General features: G+C 36.7%; 1 protein-coding gene across 6 annotated transcripts in view; it reads right to left on the bottom strand.

The window, feature by feature from the left end:
- ZC3H11A (zinc finger CCCH-type containing 11A) overlaps nucleotides 1–13331 on the bottom strand; it is a 41343-nt gene that overhangs the window by 3916 nt on the left and 24096 nt on the right. For 3 of the 6 annotated variants that reach the window (XM_027082687.1, XM_027082686.1, XM_027082691.1), the window contains 7 exons: nucleotides 12697–12807; nucleotides 11825–11887; nucleotides 10366–10464; nucleotides 8220–8288; nucleotides 2224–2730; nucleotides 1635–1714; nucleotides 430–745 (listed from right to left, as the gene is read on the bottom strand). In XM_027082687.1, the coding sequence (XP_026938488.1) occupies nucleotides 430–745; nucleotides 1635–1714; nucleotides 2224–2730; nucleotides 8220–8288; nucleotides 10366–10464; nucleotides 11825–11887; nucleotides 12697–12807 (1245 nt within the window). The remainder of the gene's footprint in view (nucleotides 1–429; nucleotides 746–1634; nucleotides 1715–2223; nucleotides 2731–8219; nucleotides 8289–10365; nucleotides 10465–11824; nucleotides 11888–12696; nucleotides 12808–13331) is intronic. The other 3 variants (XM_027082689.1, XM_027082688.1, XM_027082690.1) reach the window with 3 other exon arrangements.

Below are 13331 nucleotides of genomic sequence, written 5' to 3'. Positions count from 1 at the left end.
ACTTGGCCGTAATATATACACACACGTGTATATATACACACATGTATCTACATACGTGTGTGTGCATGTACATATATGTATATACACACACACTCTCCCCTCTCCTCTCTCTCTCAAACAATTCCTTTCAGTGCCTCTTGAATTTGCTACTGCTCTTTGCTTCCCTGGTGTTTTTCTCCTTCAAAACCAGAGGGAAAAGGCACCATGGAAAGTTTTAGACAAAGCCTTATAAACAGCAATTTTAAATTGTGAAAAAGGAACTCATCTAGTCTTTCTGTCTTTTTAAATAGAATTTTCAGAAATATTACTACCCACCTGTGTGATCAGTATACAAAGGCAAATGAAATTCAACCCAATTATTGCCAGGCAGTCACTGAAACTTGGTAATTTTGAAATTCTAAAGCAAAATGCACTAGAAAAAACATTCACCTTTACCCCTTTTTTCCAAGGTCTGTGTTGCACCTTTCACATTCAGTTTTGAGTGCCCAATCCCTGAGGTTTCCACCTCTGTCTTCTGGGATATCTTTGAATGAGGCCGTTTAGTCAGGAGCCGTGTGATGTCTGGCACGGTAGCGAGCACTGGTTTCTCTGCTAACTGGGTGTTGCAAGTGTCTAAATCTCCCCGAAGGCGTGCCAAAACTGATTTTTGCTTCTCCGACAGTTTCTGCACATGCTTTTCTCTCACTGTCTCACATCTCTTGACTTGAATTTTAGTGACGTCAACTGCTGTGGTCTCATCTGAAGTCTATGGATAAATTTAAACGACAGAATTAAAATCTAGTACCTCCAACAATCTGTATGATGATAATTATTGTTTATAAGTTACCAAGCTAACATCTAAGTCAAGCAAAGTTTCACATGATCTAGAACACAAGAGCTTTTGCCTTTTATATGATATTAAATAGAAAGATCAAGATAAAAGATGTGTGGAACAATAAAAACCCAAATTCTATAAGCTAGACTATCATGACCGTAAGTCTAACACAAATGGTTCCTAATCAGACACTTGCACAAAAATGTATGTACAAAGACATTCATTATCTTAACTGGGTAAAACAAAATCCAGTCCAGCAACAGACTATATTTGTGTAATAGAACACTACGTGGCCGGTAAAAGCAATTGTCTTAAAGAATTATTAATATGGTAAAGTCAAAGCAGGCTGCAAAATGATAACTGTAGAGTTCTCGCCTATGTTCTAAATATGAGTTAAACATTAAACAAGTTCACGTACATACATATACAAAGAAAAGGCCTGAAAGAAATGCATCAAAAAAACTAAGGGTAGTGACATCTGGAATGTGGAATTATAGAGTTTCTCATTCTTTTTAAAAAATAAAAATTCATGAGTTTTATAAATGAGTAGCATTACTCTCAAAGGCAAGGGAAAACTTAGTTTAAAAAATATGAATGGCCAATTAAAAACAACTTTAAAAGGGCAGAAAACACCGATATACACAGAAGTACAGAAAACTCTCATAGAAAATTATAAGCATAGTGAAAGACTGTTTACCTGAATATATCAGTGAAGTGTTAAATAGAAAACTTATAAACTAAAACTAAAAAGCACATATACCATTCATCTAGCCTTTGCTTGCCATGGACAAAATTATAAAATGATTCTAAATAAACTCACCTCTTTAGCCTCTGTTCTAGTAACACTGCTCTGAGAAGCAACAACACTTTCTTCTTTAAGTTTCCTCTCTTCTTTTATACCTAGATTCACATTAAACACATCACTAGTAATTTTATTCATGCTGCAACCTTGTAACAGATGAAGTTAAACAAAACTTTTCTTAATAAAAGTAATGATAAGATAGGACAAATAAAAATTGTGGACAAAATCTATTTAGTCCTCAAACAGATTCAAAATGCACATTAAAATATCAAGGTCTATATACAGTTGTTGTAAAGAAAGAGCTTTAACAACTTTTTTGGGGGGTGGGGTGGGTGTGGGTGTTGGCACGCCTCACAGCTTGTGGGATCTTAGTTCCCCAATCAGGGATCGAACCCATACCCCCTGCAGTGGAAGCACAGATTCCTAACCACTGGACTGCCAGCTTAACTTCTTTCAGTGCCCAGCTTAACTTCTTTTAATCCAGTGGTTTTCAAAGTTATCTGAGTAAAGAAAAGTTCTCACAGAATTCCTATGAATATCCTGTAGAATACCGCCCTTTGAAATATGATCTGGGGAAGTGGTACTACAGACCAAATTCTTTTGTTACCTGTTCTTTTAGTGATCTGGAGAAGCCGTCTTGCCCCTGGGGTGGCCTCAGGCTGAGGCTGGGAGCTGGTTCTGCTCTCAGAACTCTGCTGCACCCTCAGAGCCTTCTCCAGTTTAATTTCCTCCAGCGTCTTGATATGCACTTCCTGCATAGACTTCGCTCTACCTGCAGGTTCCTCTGACTGTCCTCTGCTGGCTACTACAGGTGGCAAAACCACTGTTTTTTTGATTTCATTATCAGTCTTTAGCTTGATGCTGGTTACATCCTTTTTGCTTTTTTGTCTCTCTGCTTCCTGCTGCCGGTGTTTCTTTTCAGCCAAGACCTCAGAGAACGTTTTGATTCGGACAGTGGAGGAGGTTCTTGTTCCTGTTGTAGAATCATCAACTTTTGAAGGTCCTTCTGTCTTGAGTTTAGTTTGCAATTCTCCACGTTTTTGACTGGCTCTTTCGAGAAGAATTTCTTCTAATGTCTTCACGTGGATCTCACCAACTTTAGTAACTCTCTCTGCTTTCATGGGGGAAAAACAAATCACTGTACTTGGATTTCATCTCTTAATGACTTACGATCTCTCTATTCTTGGATCAGGACAGAGTCCAATAGAGTGGTATCACTTAGGCAAGCAATTAAAATGGTCAAAAGCACATTAGTTTCAATCTCAATTTTAGATAGTGGCCCTCAAGGAAAACTCTCAGGAGGCAAAAATTAGTGATTTGGATTGCTATTCAGAAGCTTATTCTTGAGGATCCTGAAAGCCATTTACTAGTTAGAGAAGCTTGTCATTATAAATCTTACCAATAAAAATAAATTCTTCCATTCGTGCACAGATATAAACACATGCTAGACAGTATGCTAGAAATATAATGGCAAGCAAAATGCAAACTCTGCCCACATGTATTGATAGTTCGCAGTCTAACGGACCAATAATTAAACAACAACAAAGTATGGTAATGATAACAGCTTTGATAAAGGAGGTAAAGTTGACCCTTAAACAATGTAGGGGTTGGGATGGAGTACTGGGGCACCAACCCCTATGCAGTTGAAAACCCACATATGTGACTTTGCAACTGGGCTCCGTATCCATGGTTCTACATCTGCAGATTCAACCAACCAACCATGGAACATGTAGTACTGTAGTACATACTTATTGAAAACAAATCCACGTATAAGTGGACCCACACAGCTCAAACCCATGTTGTTCAAGGGTCAATTGTATAATGCTATGTAGGAGCATACAGCAAGAACACCAACCTTTTTCTACAGATTGGTTAAGGGAAGCTTTTCAGAGTAATATTTAAGTGACATTGAAAGGATGAAAAGGAAGTAGAACATGTGACAAGACAGAAGAAAAATGAGAAAGGCCCAGAGACTGGCATGCCACTGAAGAGCTATTTTTAATGATACATTAATCATTCTATATTTGTTTAAACTAAAGAGAAAATTTCACACTTGGCACATATGCCTGTCCTCATTACTGAAGGGCCTAAAGAAATAATGAAGCAATGTGAGAAAAATAAGAACAATTTGGAGATTATACACACACATATTTAATCACCAACACCTTTTAAAGAAAGATCAAAACAAAAAATATCCTTTTACAACCTTAAACATATCACTTCTGTCTCACCTTCTGAATCTTTGAATATGCTGTCCCTTCTATATGGAATATTCCCTACTGGTCTCATTTCTCCTGCTGCTTAGTTAGTTTAAAGTGAGTTCAGCTTAGAACCTGACACCCTCCAGCAGTCTAGTTTGTTTCTCTGATCACAGCACTGATCACACAGTACGGGGTAACTCCTTGTAATTCCAACCATACTAGATACTTCATGAGAACAGTGACTATGTTTAATTATTTTAGTACAGTACCTGTTACAGAGGAAGTACTCACTGATTTTCTTAGGTTTTTTAAATAAAAATTCTTCCATTTCAAGATGGTAGTCTGATCTCAAAACCACTTTAAGAAAGTATGTGAATGGTCAGTGGTTAAGAATCCGCCTGCCAATGCAGGAGACACGAGTTCAATCCCCGGTCCAGGAAGATCCCACATGCCACGGAGCAACTAAGCAGGTGCACCACAACTACTGAGCTTGTGCTCTAGAGCCCGTGAGCCACAACTACTTAGCCCTCGTGCCACAACTACTGAAGCCCACGTGCCTAGAGCCCACGCTCCACAACAAGAGAAGCCACCACAACGAGAAGCCCGCACAACACAACGAAGAGTAGCCCCCACTCATCGCAAACTAGAGAAACCCTGCGTGCAGCAACGGAGACCCAATGCAGCCAAAAATAAATAAATAATACATGTATTAAAAAAAAAAAAGGATGTGAATGGTGACACAGAGACCCTGTTTCCCTACACTACAAAATTTCATCAAAACAATAGAGAAGACATTAAAAGAATAAATCCACAATAGCAATGGAAAACAAGGATGCTACTGGCAGAACATAAATCTTGAGGAATTTGAGACAGAAAGATGTCTGAAATTACAGAAACAGAAAAAGAATAGATAAAACCATAGGAGTGAGATCTGTTCTTCAAAAAACAGGCAAAGAAAACTGCCAAACTAGTATGAAAATTAACAGTGGTAGAAATTAAGGATGGTTTACAACAGAACAGCTGGATCAATCAAGACCTTCTCCTGAGAACTGCTCCCTAAAAAGAGGAGAATCTGTCAGGGAAGGGAGCACATTATGAGGATGTTGGGGCTGAAAAGAAGTAGAGCATGAAAATTTCAGGCTTTCACAAATACCAAGCAGAAAGACGAGAGGTGAGGGAGAAAAGTAAAAAGCAAAGCTAGAAAATGAAATTAGTTGCACTCTGAAAGTAAAGAAAGGCTTTCTTACCATAGTAATCATATGAGCCCTCAGCCTTGGAGCCTACAACCAACATAGGCTGCCATTTAGTGCACCCTCTCTACTTAGGCAAACAGACCTCCCAGCCAGGAGAGAGGACCACTTGGGAAAAAGATCCTTAGAATCACAGGCCCAGTGATTCTAGGTTGTAAGAAACCTCGGCCCAGTACTTACAACTATGAAAAAGCAACATTAAAAATGAACCAAAATGAAGAGAAGCAATGAGGAAGACAAAATAACATACAAACCCATTAAAAAAAAAAAAGATTCAAATTAGAAACCCCAATCAATGAAACAGAATAAAGAGCCCAGAAATAAACCCACATGCCTACGGTCAATTAATCTTAGACAAAGGAAGCAAGAATATACAATGGAGAAAACACAGTCTCTTCAGCAAGTGGTGGTGGGAAAGCTAGACAGCAGCATGTAAAATCAATGAAGTTAGAACACACCCTCACACCACCATGTACAAAAATAAACTCAAAATGGCTTAAAGACTTAAATGTAAGACATGACACCATAAAACTTAGAAGAGAACATAGGCAAAACATTCTCTGACATAAATCGTACCAATGTTTTCTTAAGTCAGTCTCCCAAGGCAATAGAAATTAAAGCAAACAAAAACAAAACAACCAAATGGGACCTAATCAAACTTACAAGCTTTCGTACAGCAAAGGAAACCATAAACAAAACGAAAAGACAACCTACAGACAGGGAGAAAAATATCTGCCAATGATGCGACCAACAAGGGCTTAATTTCCAAAATATACGGACAGCTCATACAACTCAACAAAAAATAAAAAAAAAAACCCTATTGAAAAATGGGCAGAAAACCTAAATAGACATTTTTCCAAAGACATACAGATGGCCAACAGGCACATGAAAAGATGCTCAACATCACTAGTTACTAGAGAAATGCAAATCAAAACTACAATGAGGCACACTGGTCAGAATGGCCATCATCAAAAAGCCTACAAACAACAAATGCTGGAGAGGGTGCGGAGAAAAAGGAACTCTCCTACACTGCTGGTGGGAATGTAAACTGGTGTAGCACTATGGAAAACAGTATGGAGGTTCCTCAAAAAACTAAAAATAGAATTTCTATATGATCGTGCAATCCCACTCCTGGGCGTATATCCAGAGAAAAATATAATTTGAAAAAATACATGCACCCCGATATTCACTGCAGCACTACTTACAATAGTCAAGACATGGAAGCAACCTAAATGTCCACTGACAGATGAATGGGTAAAGAAGATGTGGTACATATATACAACGGAATATTACTCAGCCATAAAAAAGAATGAAATAATGCCATTTCCAGCAACATGGATGGAACTAGAGATTATCATACTAAGTGAAGTAAGCAGAAAGAGAAAGACAAATACCATATACTATCACTTACATGTGGAATCTAAAATATGACACAAATGAACTTATCTATGAAACAGAAATAGACTCACAGACATAGAGAATAGACTTGTGGTTGCCAAGGGCGGGGGGTGGAGGAGGGATGGATTAGAAGTTTGGGATTAGGAGATGCAAACTATTACATATAGAATGTATAAACAACAAAGTCCTACTTATAGCACAGGGAACTATATTCACTATCCTGTGATAAACCATAATGGAAAAAATACGAAAAAGAATGTGTATATATGTATAAATGAATCACTCTGCTATACAGCAGAAATTAATGTAACATTGTAAACCAACTATATACTTCAACAAAATAAATTTTTAAAAATAAAAAATAAATTACTTTTTAAAAAAGAAAGAAGCCCCAGAACTGCCTGAAATCAGGCTGTACAAAAGGAGAAATCAGAGAACTAAAAAAAGTTCTTGGAAAATAAAAAACCAAGTGACAAAATAAATCCAACCTAATCAAAAAAAAAAAAAAAAAAGACAAGGCTAGTAGAATATCAGCCATCTAGAACAGGGTCAGCAAACTATATAGTCCATGGGCCAAATATGGCCATGGTCTAAATTTTATAAATAAAGCTTTACTGGAACACAGCCATACTCATCCATTTACATACTGCAAATGGCTGCTTTCACACTACAGTGGCAGAGTTGAGTAGTTGCAACAAGAGATTGTGAATCTCAAAGTCTAAAACATTTACCATCTGATCCTTCATAGAAAAAGTGTGTCAATTCCTAATCTAGAAAATATAACCAAGCAAAAGTCATAGAAAGTGAGGCAAAAAAACAAAGGAATGGAAAGTATGAAGGCAAGGTTAAGATACATGGAGCGTATGTCCAAAAGTTCCAACATCTAATAACAATTCCATAAAGAGAAAACAAAAAGAAGGGTGGGGAGGACATGCTCAAAGAAATCAGAGGAATATTTTCTACAACTAAAAAATTTAGTTAAAAAAAAAAAAAAAAAAGTTAGTTAAGTCCTTAAATTCAAAGGACCCACTAAACACTGAGCATAATGAACAAAAAGATCCATGTTTAGATCTATCATAGTGAAGTCCCAGCCTAGTAGGAAGAAATAAGAGGAAATCCTCAAAGTTTCTGAAGAGTAAATTCAGGTTGTTTACAAAAGAATGTTTGACATCAGATTCCCTTTTTATGATACTTATCTAAAGACAAGGATAGGATGAAAAAGGAAAAGCACAGGTTAACACCGTTCATACATATAGATATAAAAAAACTGGAAATCATCTCACATGTGGACATTTTCCCTAAGGAATATGTTTCTATAATAAGAAAATAAATTTCATTCCCCACCCCCCCAAAAAAAAGATTCATATGTTGCCCTAAGACAAAAGCACTTGTATATACTTTCATAACCTTTCTTCGTTCAATACAAGGAGATAAGTTTCCCATATCATTATTGTTCAGAACATGACTTTTCATGACAGCAATTATTTTAGTATATAACTATCTTAATTCCTTTTTGTTAGATATTTAGATTATTTCTAATTTCTGGTTATTAATGCTATCATAAACAATCATTTTGCCACCTTTAACTACAAAAAGAGAACTCATTCCAGTGAGAAAACTATTACTTAAAAAGCAAACCCACAAAAAACAGAAAACGTAAGCCCCAACATAACTCAAAAGGTAAACTGGAGAAAAACCAAAGATTTTAACAGCAAGGAAAAAAATATCAGGAGCTGGCATTAGAGTTTACCTACCTGCTGCCTCCTCATTGTTTAGACCAGCTGACAAGCCTAATCGCTCCTTCAGAGACTTGGAAACTTGAACTGTTTAAAAAAAAAAAAAAAAAAAGTTGGGGACTTCCCTGGTGGTGCAGTGGTTAAGAATCTGCCTGCCAATGCAGGAGACACGGGTTCAAGCCCTGCTCCGGGAAGATCCCACATGCTGCAGAGCAACTAAGCCCATGTGCCACAACTACTGAGCCTGTGCTCTAGAGCCCATGAGCTACAACTACTGAAGACCATGCACCTAGAGCCCACAGCAATCAATGAATCAATCAATCAATCAATAAACAAACACTGTTTTAAAAAAAAAAAAGTTGAACAGAGACTTTCTATAGGTCAAAAATCTTTTTCAAAGGTCACGAATTAGGCTTATACTTGTTTTCTAATGAAAATGCTTTTCAAAAATCTCTTCAGGTCTTACAACTTCTTCTTCACAGTACAGATAGATCTATACAAATAATGGATTCTCTAGAGCACTTGGAAAGCACAAAGAAAAAGTCCTCTCTTTTACATCTGAAAAGCAAAAATTACTGAATTTAAGGAAATAATTTTGTTACTGTGCAACATTCTAAAATCTTATCATTCTAAAATCTTATTGGCATCAAAAGGCTTTTTCCCCCCTAGATCCATCTGAAATATGCTCTTTAGTTATGAGAGTCTTCAATACGATTGATAGGCAAAAGGGAAGGAAATTTGACTGCAAAGAAAAAAAAGTTAACCTCTGTTTACAGCTTTCAGAATACAGGAAAGCCCCCAAACAAGAAAGTCTACTCGTCAAAGCCTCTCGGGCTAGGGGAGAAGTGGAAAGAAGTGTCTTATCTTCGGCAGAAGTTGAAACTAAACACAAGAAGGAAAAAACATTTTTTTTTTCAAGTAATTAACACCACTGCTTCACTGCAAGTGAGACAAGGGGAAAAAAATCCAACCCTTTACTTCCTTCTATAAGTAACACTTCAACTATAAAATCATTCTAACTTCCAAATATCTCTCAAATTAGTCTGCATCTCTTCATACCAACTTCCAGAACACTAAATCTATGACACTAACTCCTCTTGCCTGGATTATTTTAACAGCCTGCTAACTCATTCCTGGACAGCACTCTTATCCCCTTTCTACATATTTTAGATGATGGTTCCAAAATGCCAATATGAGGATCTCTGATCCTTGTTTATAACCTTCCCATTGTTTGCTACTATCTTAGGATAAGCCCAAACTCTCTAATATGGCTTAAAAGGTTCTGTTATCAGCAGTCCTCAAACTTTTTGGCACCAGGGACCAGTTTCGTGGAAGACAATTTTTCCACGGACCCAAGGTGGGGAGGGGGTGGTTTTGGGATGATTCAAGCGCATTACATTTATTGTGCATTTATTTCTACTATTATTACATTGTAACATATAATTAAATAATTATACAACTCCCCATAATGCTGACAGGAGGCAGAGCTCAGGGGGTAATGCGAGCTATGGTGAGTGGCTGTAAATACAGATGAAGCTTCACTTGCTCACCTGCTGCTCACCTCCTGCTGTGCGGCCCAGTTCCTAACAGGCCACAGACAGCTACCTGTCCGTGACCCGGGGGTTGGGGACTCCTGCTCTATACGACCAATCCCTTCTTCCTCTCCAGTTACCATGCTCTTCATTCCAATTCTGATTCAGTCACAGTGAGTCCCTTGAGCTCTGTGCCTTCCGTGTATTATACTCTCTGCCTCTGGCCCTTCAACTTTACCTGGCTAAATCATATTTCAGGTCTAAGCTTCAATATCATTTCCTCTGGGAACCTTTCCCTGACAGATGGTGAGATTAGGTGCCCTTCCTATGTGCTCCCATAACACTGTGTACTTTCTCTGTCACAGAATTTATTACAATATATGTAAAGATTCCTATCTGCCATTATACTACAAGCTTCTGAGGTCTGTGATGGTGTTTATTTTTATCCAATGGTGTCTACCTAGAATCCAGCAGAGTAAACATTCAAATGTTTGTTGAACGAATAATAAAACAGACACAAGAAGATAATAATCTTATTAACCTGAACAAAAAGAATGACAAACCATACCTGTTAACATTACAAGAGACAAGTGTCAAGATTACACACACAAAGTATATTAGAACAAAAGTACCTTTCTTTGGTGTTCTGTCAGTGTCAGTCTCTGGAGCTTCAACTTTCTTCCCTAGCCTTTGTGCAAGGCTATGCTTTAATGGAGGATCACTGTCGCAACCTACAAACAGAGAGAGGGAACTCAGTTTAAGATTTCAAGCCAACCTTTAGCAAGGTCAAGAAATACAGGCAAAAACAGACAATGTAGAATAATTCTGTAAGTTTTCTGCATTTATATGATGTGTTCATTCACTAGCTTCCTTATAACTCAATGTTAGAGAAGGAATAAAAATGTCCCAGAAAAAAAAGGTAAGGAAGGAGATAAAAAAATTAGAATGTACAAATTAACATTTACCAAATAACTAAAACTATAAATGGAGGATTATAAACCCTGATTAAAGCTGAAATTCAGGAATAGGAATATGTGAAAAAAAAAATCTTCATGCACAAAAAATATCTTTAACTGGCCAACTGTTGAATTCTAGGTCGATCTGTGATTAAATACAACTGGGATGATTAGGAGGACAGCAAAAGAACCATAAAATTAAAAATTTTCCAGGGACATGAAGACTCCAAAGGCCAAAGAGCCCCTTTCTTCGATTCCAGATAAGAAATCTAAGGTTATGAAAGATGCTGTATCTTACCCAAGTCACCAATTAGTGACAGAGCCAGGACTTGAACCAAGTTTCCTGACTCCTGGTTTATTGCATTACACTGGTCAATACAAGCTGTTTAAATGTCAAAAGTTTTTAAAAACTATTCTTTGGATCACTTGACTGAAGGTAGAACTTTAGCAGGGTCCCATAAAAACTTTAAAGACCCTACACAGAATGTACTTTTCTCTCTCCTCTTATTTGTAATTTAAATATACAACCCCAAATCACAAGGTTTATTACACATATGCTGATATTAAAATAGATTATTTCCGTAATTTTTTACCTAAATTTCTCAGGCAGCGAGAATGGTATAAAACAAAACACAAAACAGATAAGATTTCATATTCATAAGCACATTTTAAAGGAGTATGAAGGAACCTCTGAAGTCAGATAAGATTTTCAAAATAATTATTTTGAGACAGATACACTAGGGTCAGTACACAGTAATTCAGTTACATGGTAAAATACTTCCCTAAGTATAAAATAGCACTAATAAATTCAAGGACTGAATTTATATTAACTGGACACTTTGTTTTCCCTCTAAAAACTCAAATTTCAATTTATCCATACAAACAGAGGTATTCTTTACTCTTTTTTAAACCGAGTACCTTCTAAAAAGTTGGCCATAATCTAATTAAAACACTATAAATTTGTATAACTTCGCACATGTTAAAAACATGAAGAGATTTTATACATGCTTTCAGCCAGAAATACAAGGGAGTTAATATCAATATTGACACGGCATTTGTATAAAGAGAATTTTGGAGGAGATATGTAATGCACAAACAAGCAGAAAACAAAGGATATGCTCAAAACTTATCTCACCTCCTGAAAATTTGTGTTTCCCCAGTCTCTCCGTTAGACTCAATCTTACCAAAGGTTCTTCTCCTAAAATGGCAAAAACAGAATTTCTCTACCATTAGCCAATTTTTCCGTATTCAGTAACTACTAATGGGTACAAAGTATGCTCTGATATTAAAGTCTCTTGGAAATCAGATCTCAGTCTTAAGGAAAACTACCCACATTAAAAGAAAAAAAAATCAACCTATTAAATAATAATTTAAATAACCAAATGCACAGTCCAAAGGGAAGCAATAGCACAGTCCTAATTAATAGTAGCTAAGTACACAAAGACAAGCTGTGTCTAACCAATTGATTACAAAACCCAAGCTATACTTTTGCTTGTGCACTTCCATATGTTAAATGAAATCATACTTTACTCCACTGCTAACTCTCCTATATAACGTTCCTTGATCACCCCAGCAAAAAGTGAGATCTCTTTCCTCTGATTCTTTGTTATCTGAATGGCACATTTTAATGTATCTGCATACTACAATTACTTGTGTCATATTCCCTATCAGATTTAAAACTATTAAGGGAAAAAGACTTTTACATTTTTCTATAACTTAAAAGGTATATTACAGTTCTTTACTTACAATGGACAGTCAATAAATTTGTTGGATAAAATAAACAGTATATGTAAAAATCAAATACAATACATAATGTGAGAGCTGCATGATTAAGAATTTCATCTTTTTAAACAGTAGGGGCAAATGCACTAATTTTTCATCGTTCTATCCAATCAACATACTGAAGACTCCCTGCAAATCCACCAATATACCCAACCCAAGCATTTTGCTCTCCCAGTCATTTAAAAGTAGTAGGCTGACACCTCTTAAGACCTACCTATACCTCACCTTGTTTGTTGGACAGAGTTACTGTCCTCACCACAGTCCGGACATTCTCTTTTTCAGGACCTGGAATGGTCTGTGGTTGGAGTAAAAGACTGGAAACTCCTGAAGAACCTTCTAAATATAGAGAGTCAAAAACAGTAAATAATTTATGGAAAATACAGCTATCAGAAGTCAAGAAATTCTGTTTTTGAGACCAGGTAAATCCAACACAGACCACTGGACTACAAGTCAATCAGTTTTTGTGTTCCTGTTTGCCTACAGTGAAATGGAGTAGGGAAAGGGGAGATAATCTTATTTTTTATCTGCCTTTGGCACAATGTGAAAGTAAAATATAAAACTGTTTTGAGTGACTCAGGCACTCAATGTACTTTTATTTACTAGGAAGGCTAACATTATTCTAAAGTTAACCTCAGAAGCACATTAGCTATTAAGTGTGTTAATTCAATCTTTTCCATCTATATTCAATTATCTGCAAAACACAACTCCAAAGTTGCTACGGAACAATCCTTAGCAAGAAGGCACTTAGAACCAACCATTTGATTCTCTCTAAATGCATTTCACACTATATAATTTTTAGGGTTGGAAATATAGATCAACCAGGCTAAGGCAAGCACCAGAAGAAAATCCTAGCAGCTCTT

This window comes from Aethalodelphis obliquidens, unplaced genomic scaffold, assembly GCF_003676395.1.
Source record: "Aethalodelphis obliquidens isolate GAN/ISIS:26980383/991018 unplaced genomic scaffold, ASM367639v1 scaffold48, whole genome shotgun sequence".
Taxonomy (NCBI): Eukaryota; Metazoa; Chordata; class Mammalia; order Artiodactyla; family Delphinidae; genus Aethalodelphis; species Aethalodelphis obliquidens.
Note: the sequence above shows the minus strand (reverse complement) of the source record. Positions and strands in the feature narration are given on the sequence as shown.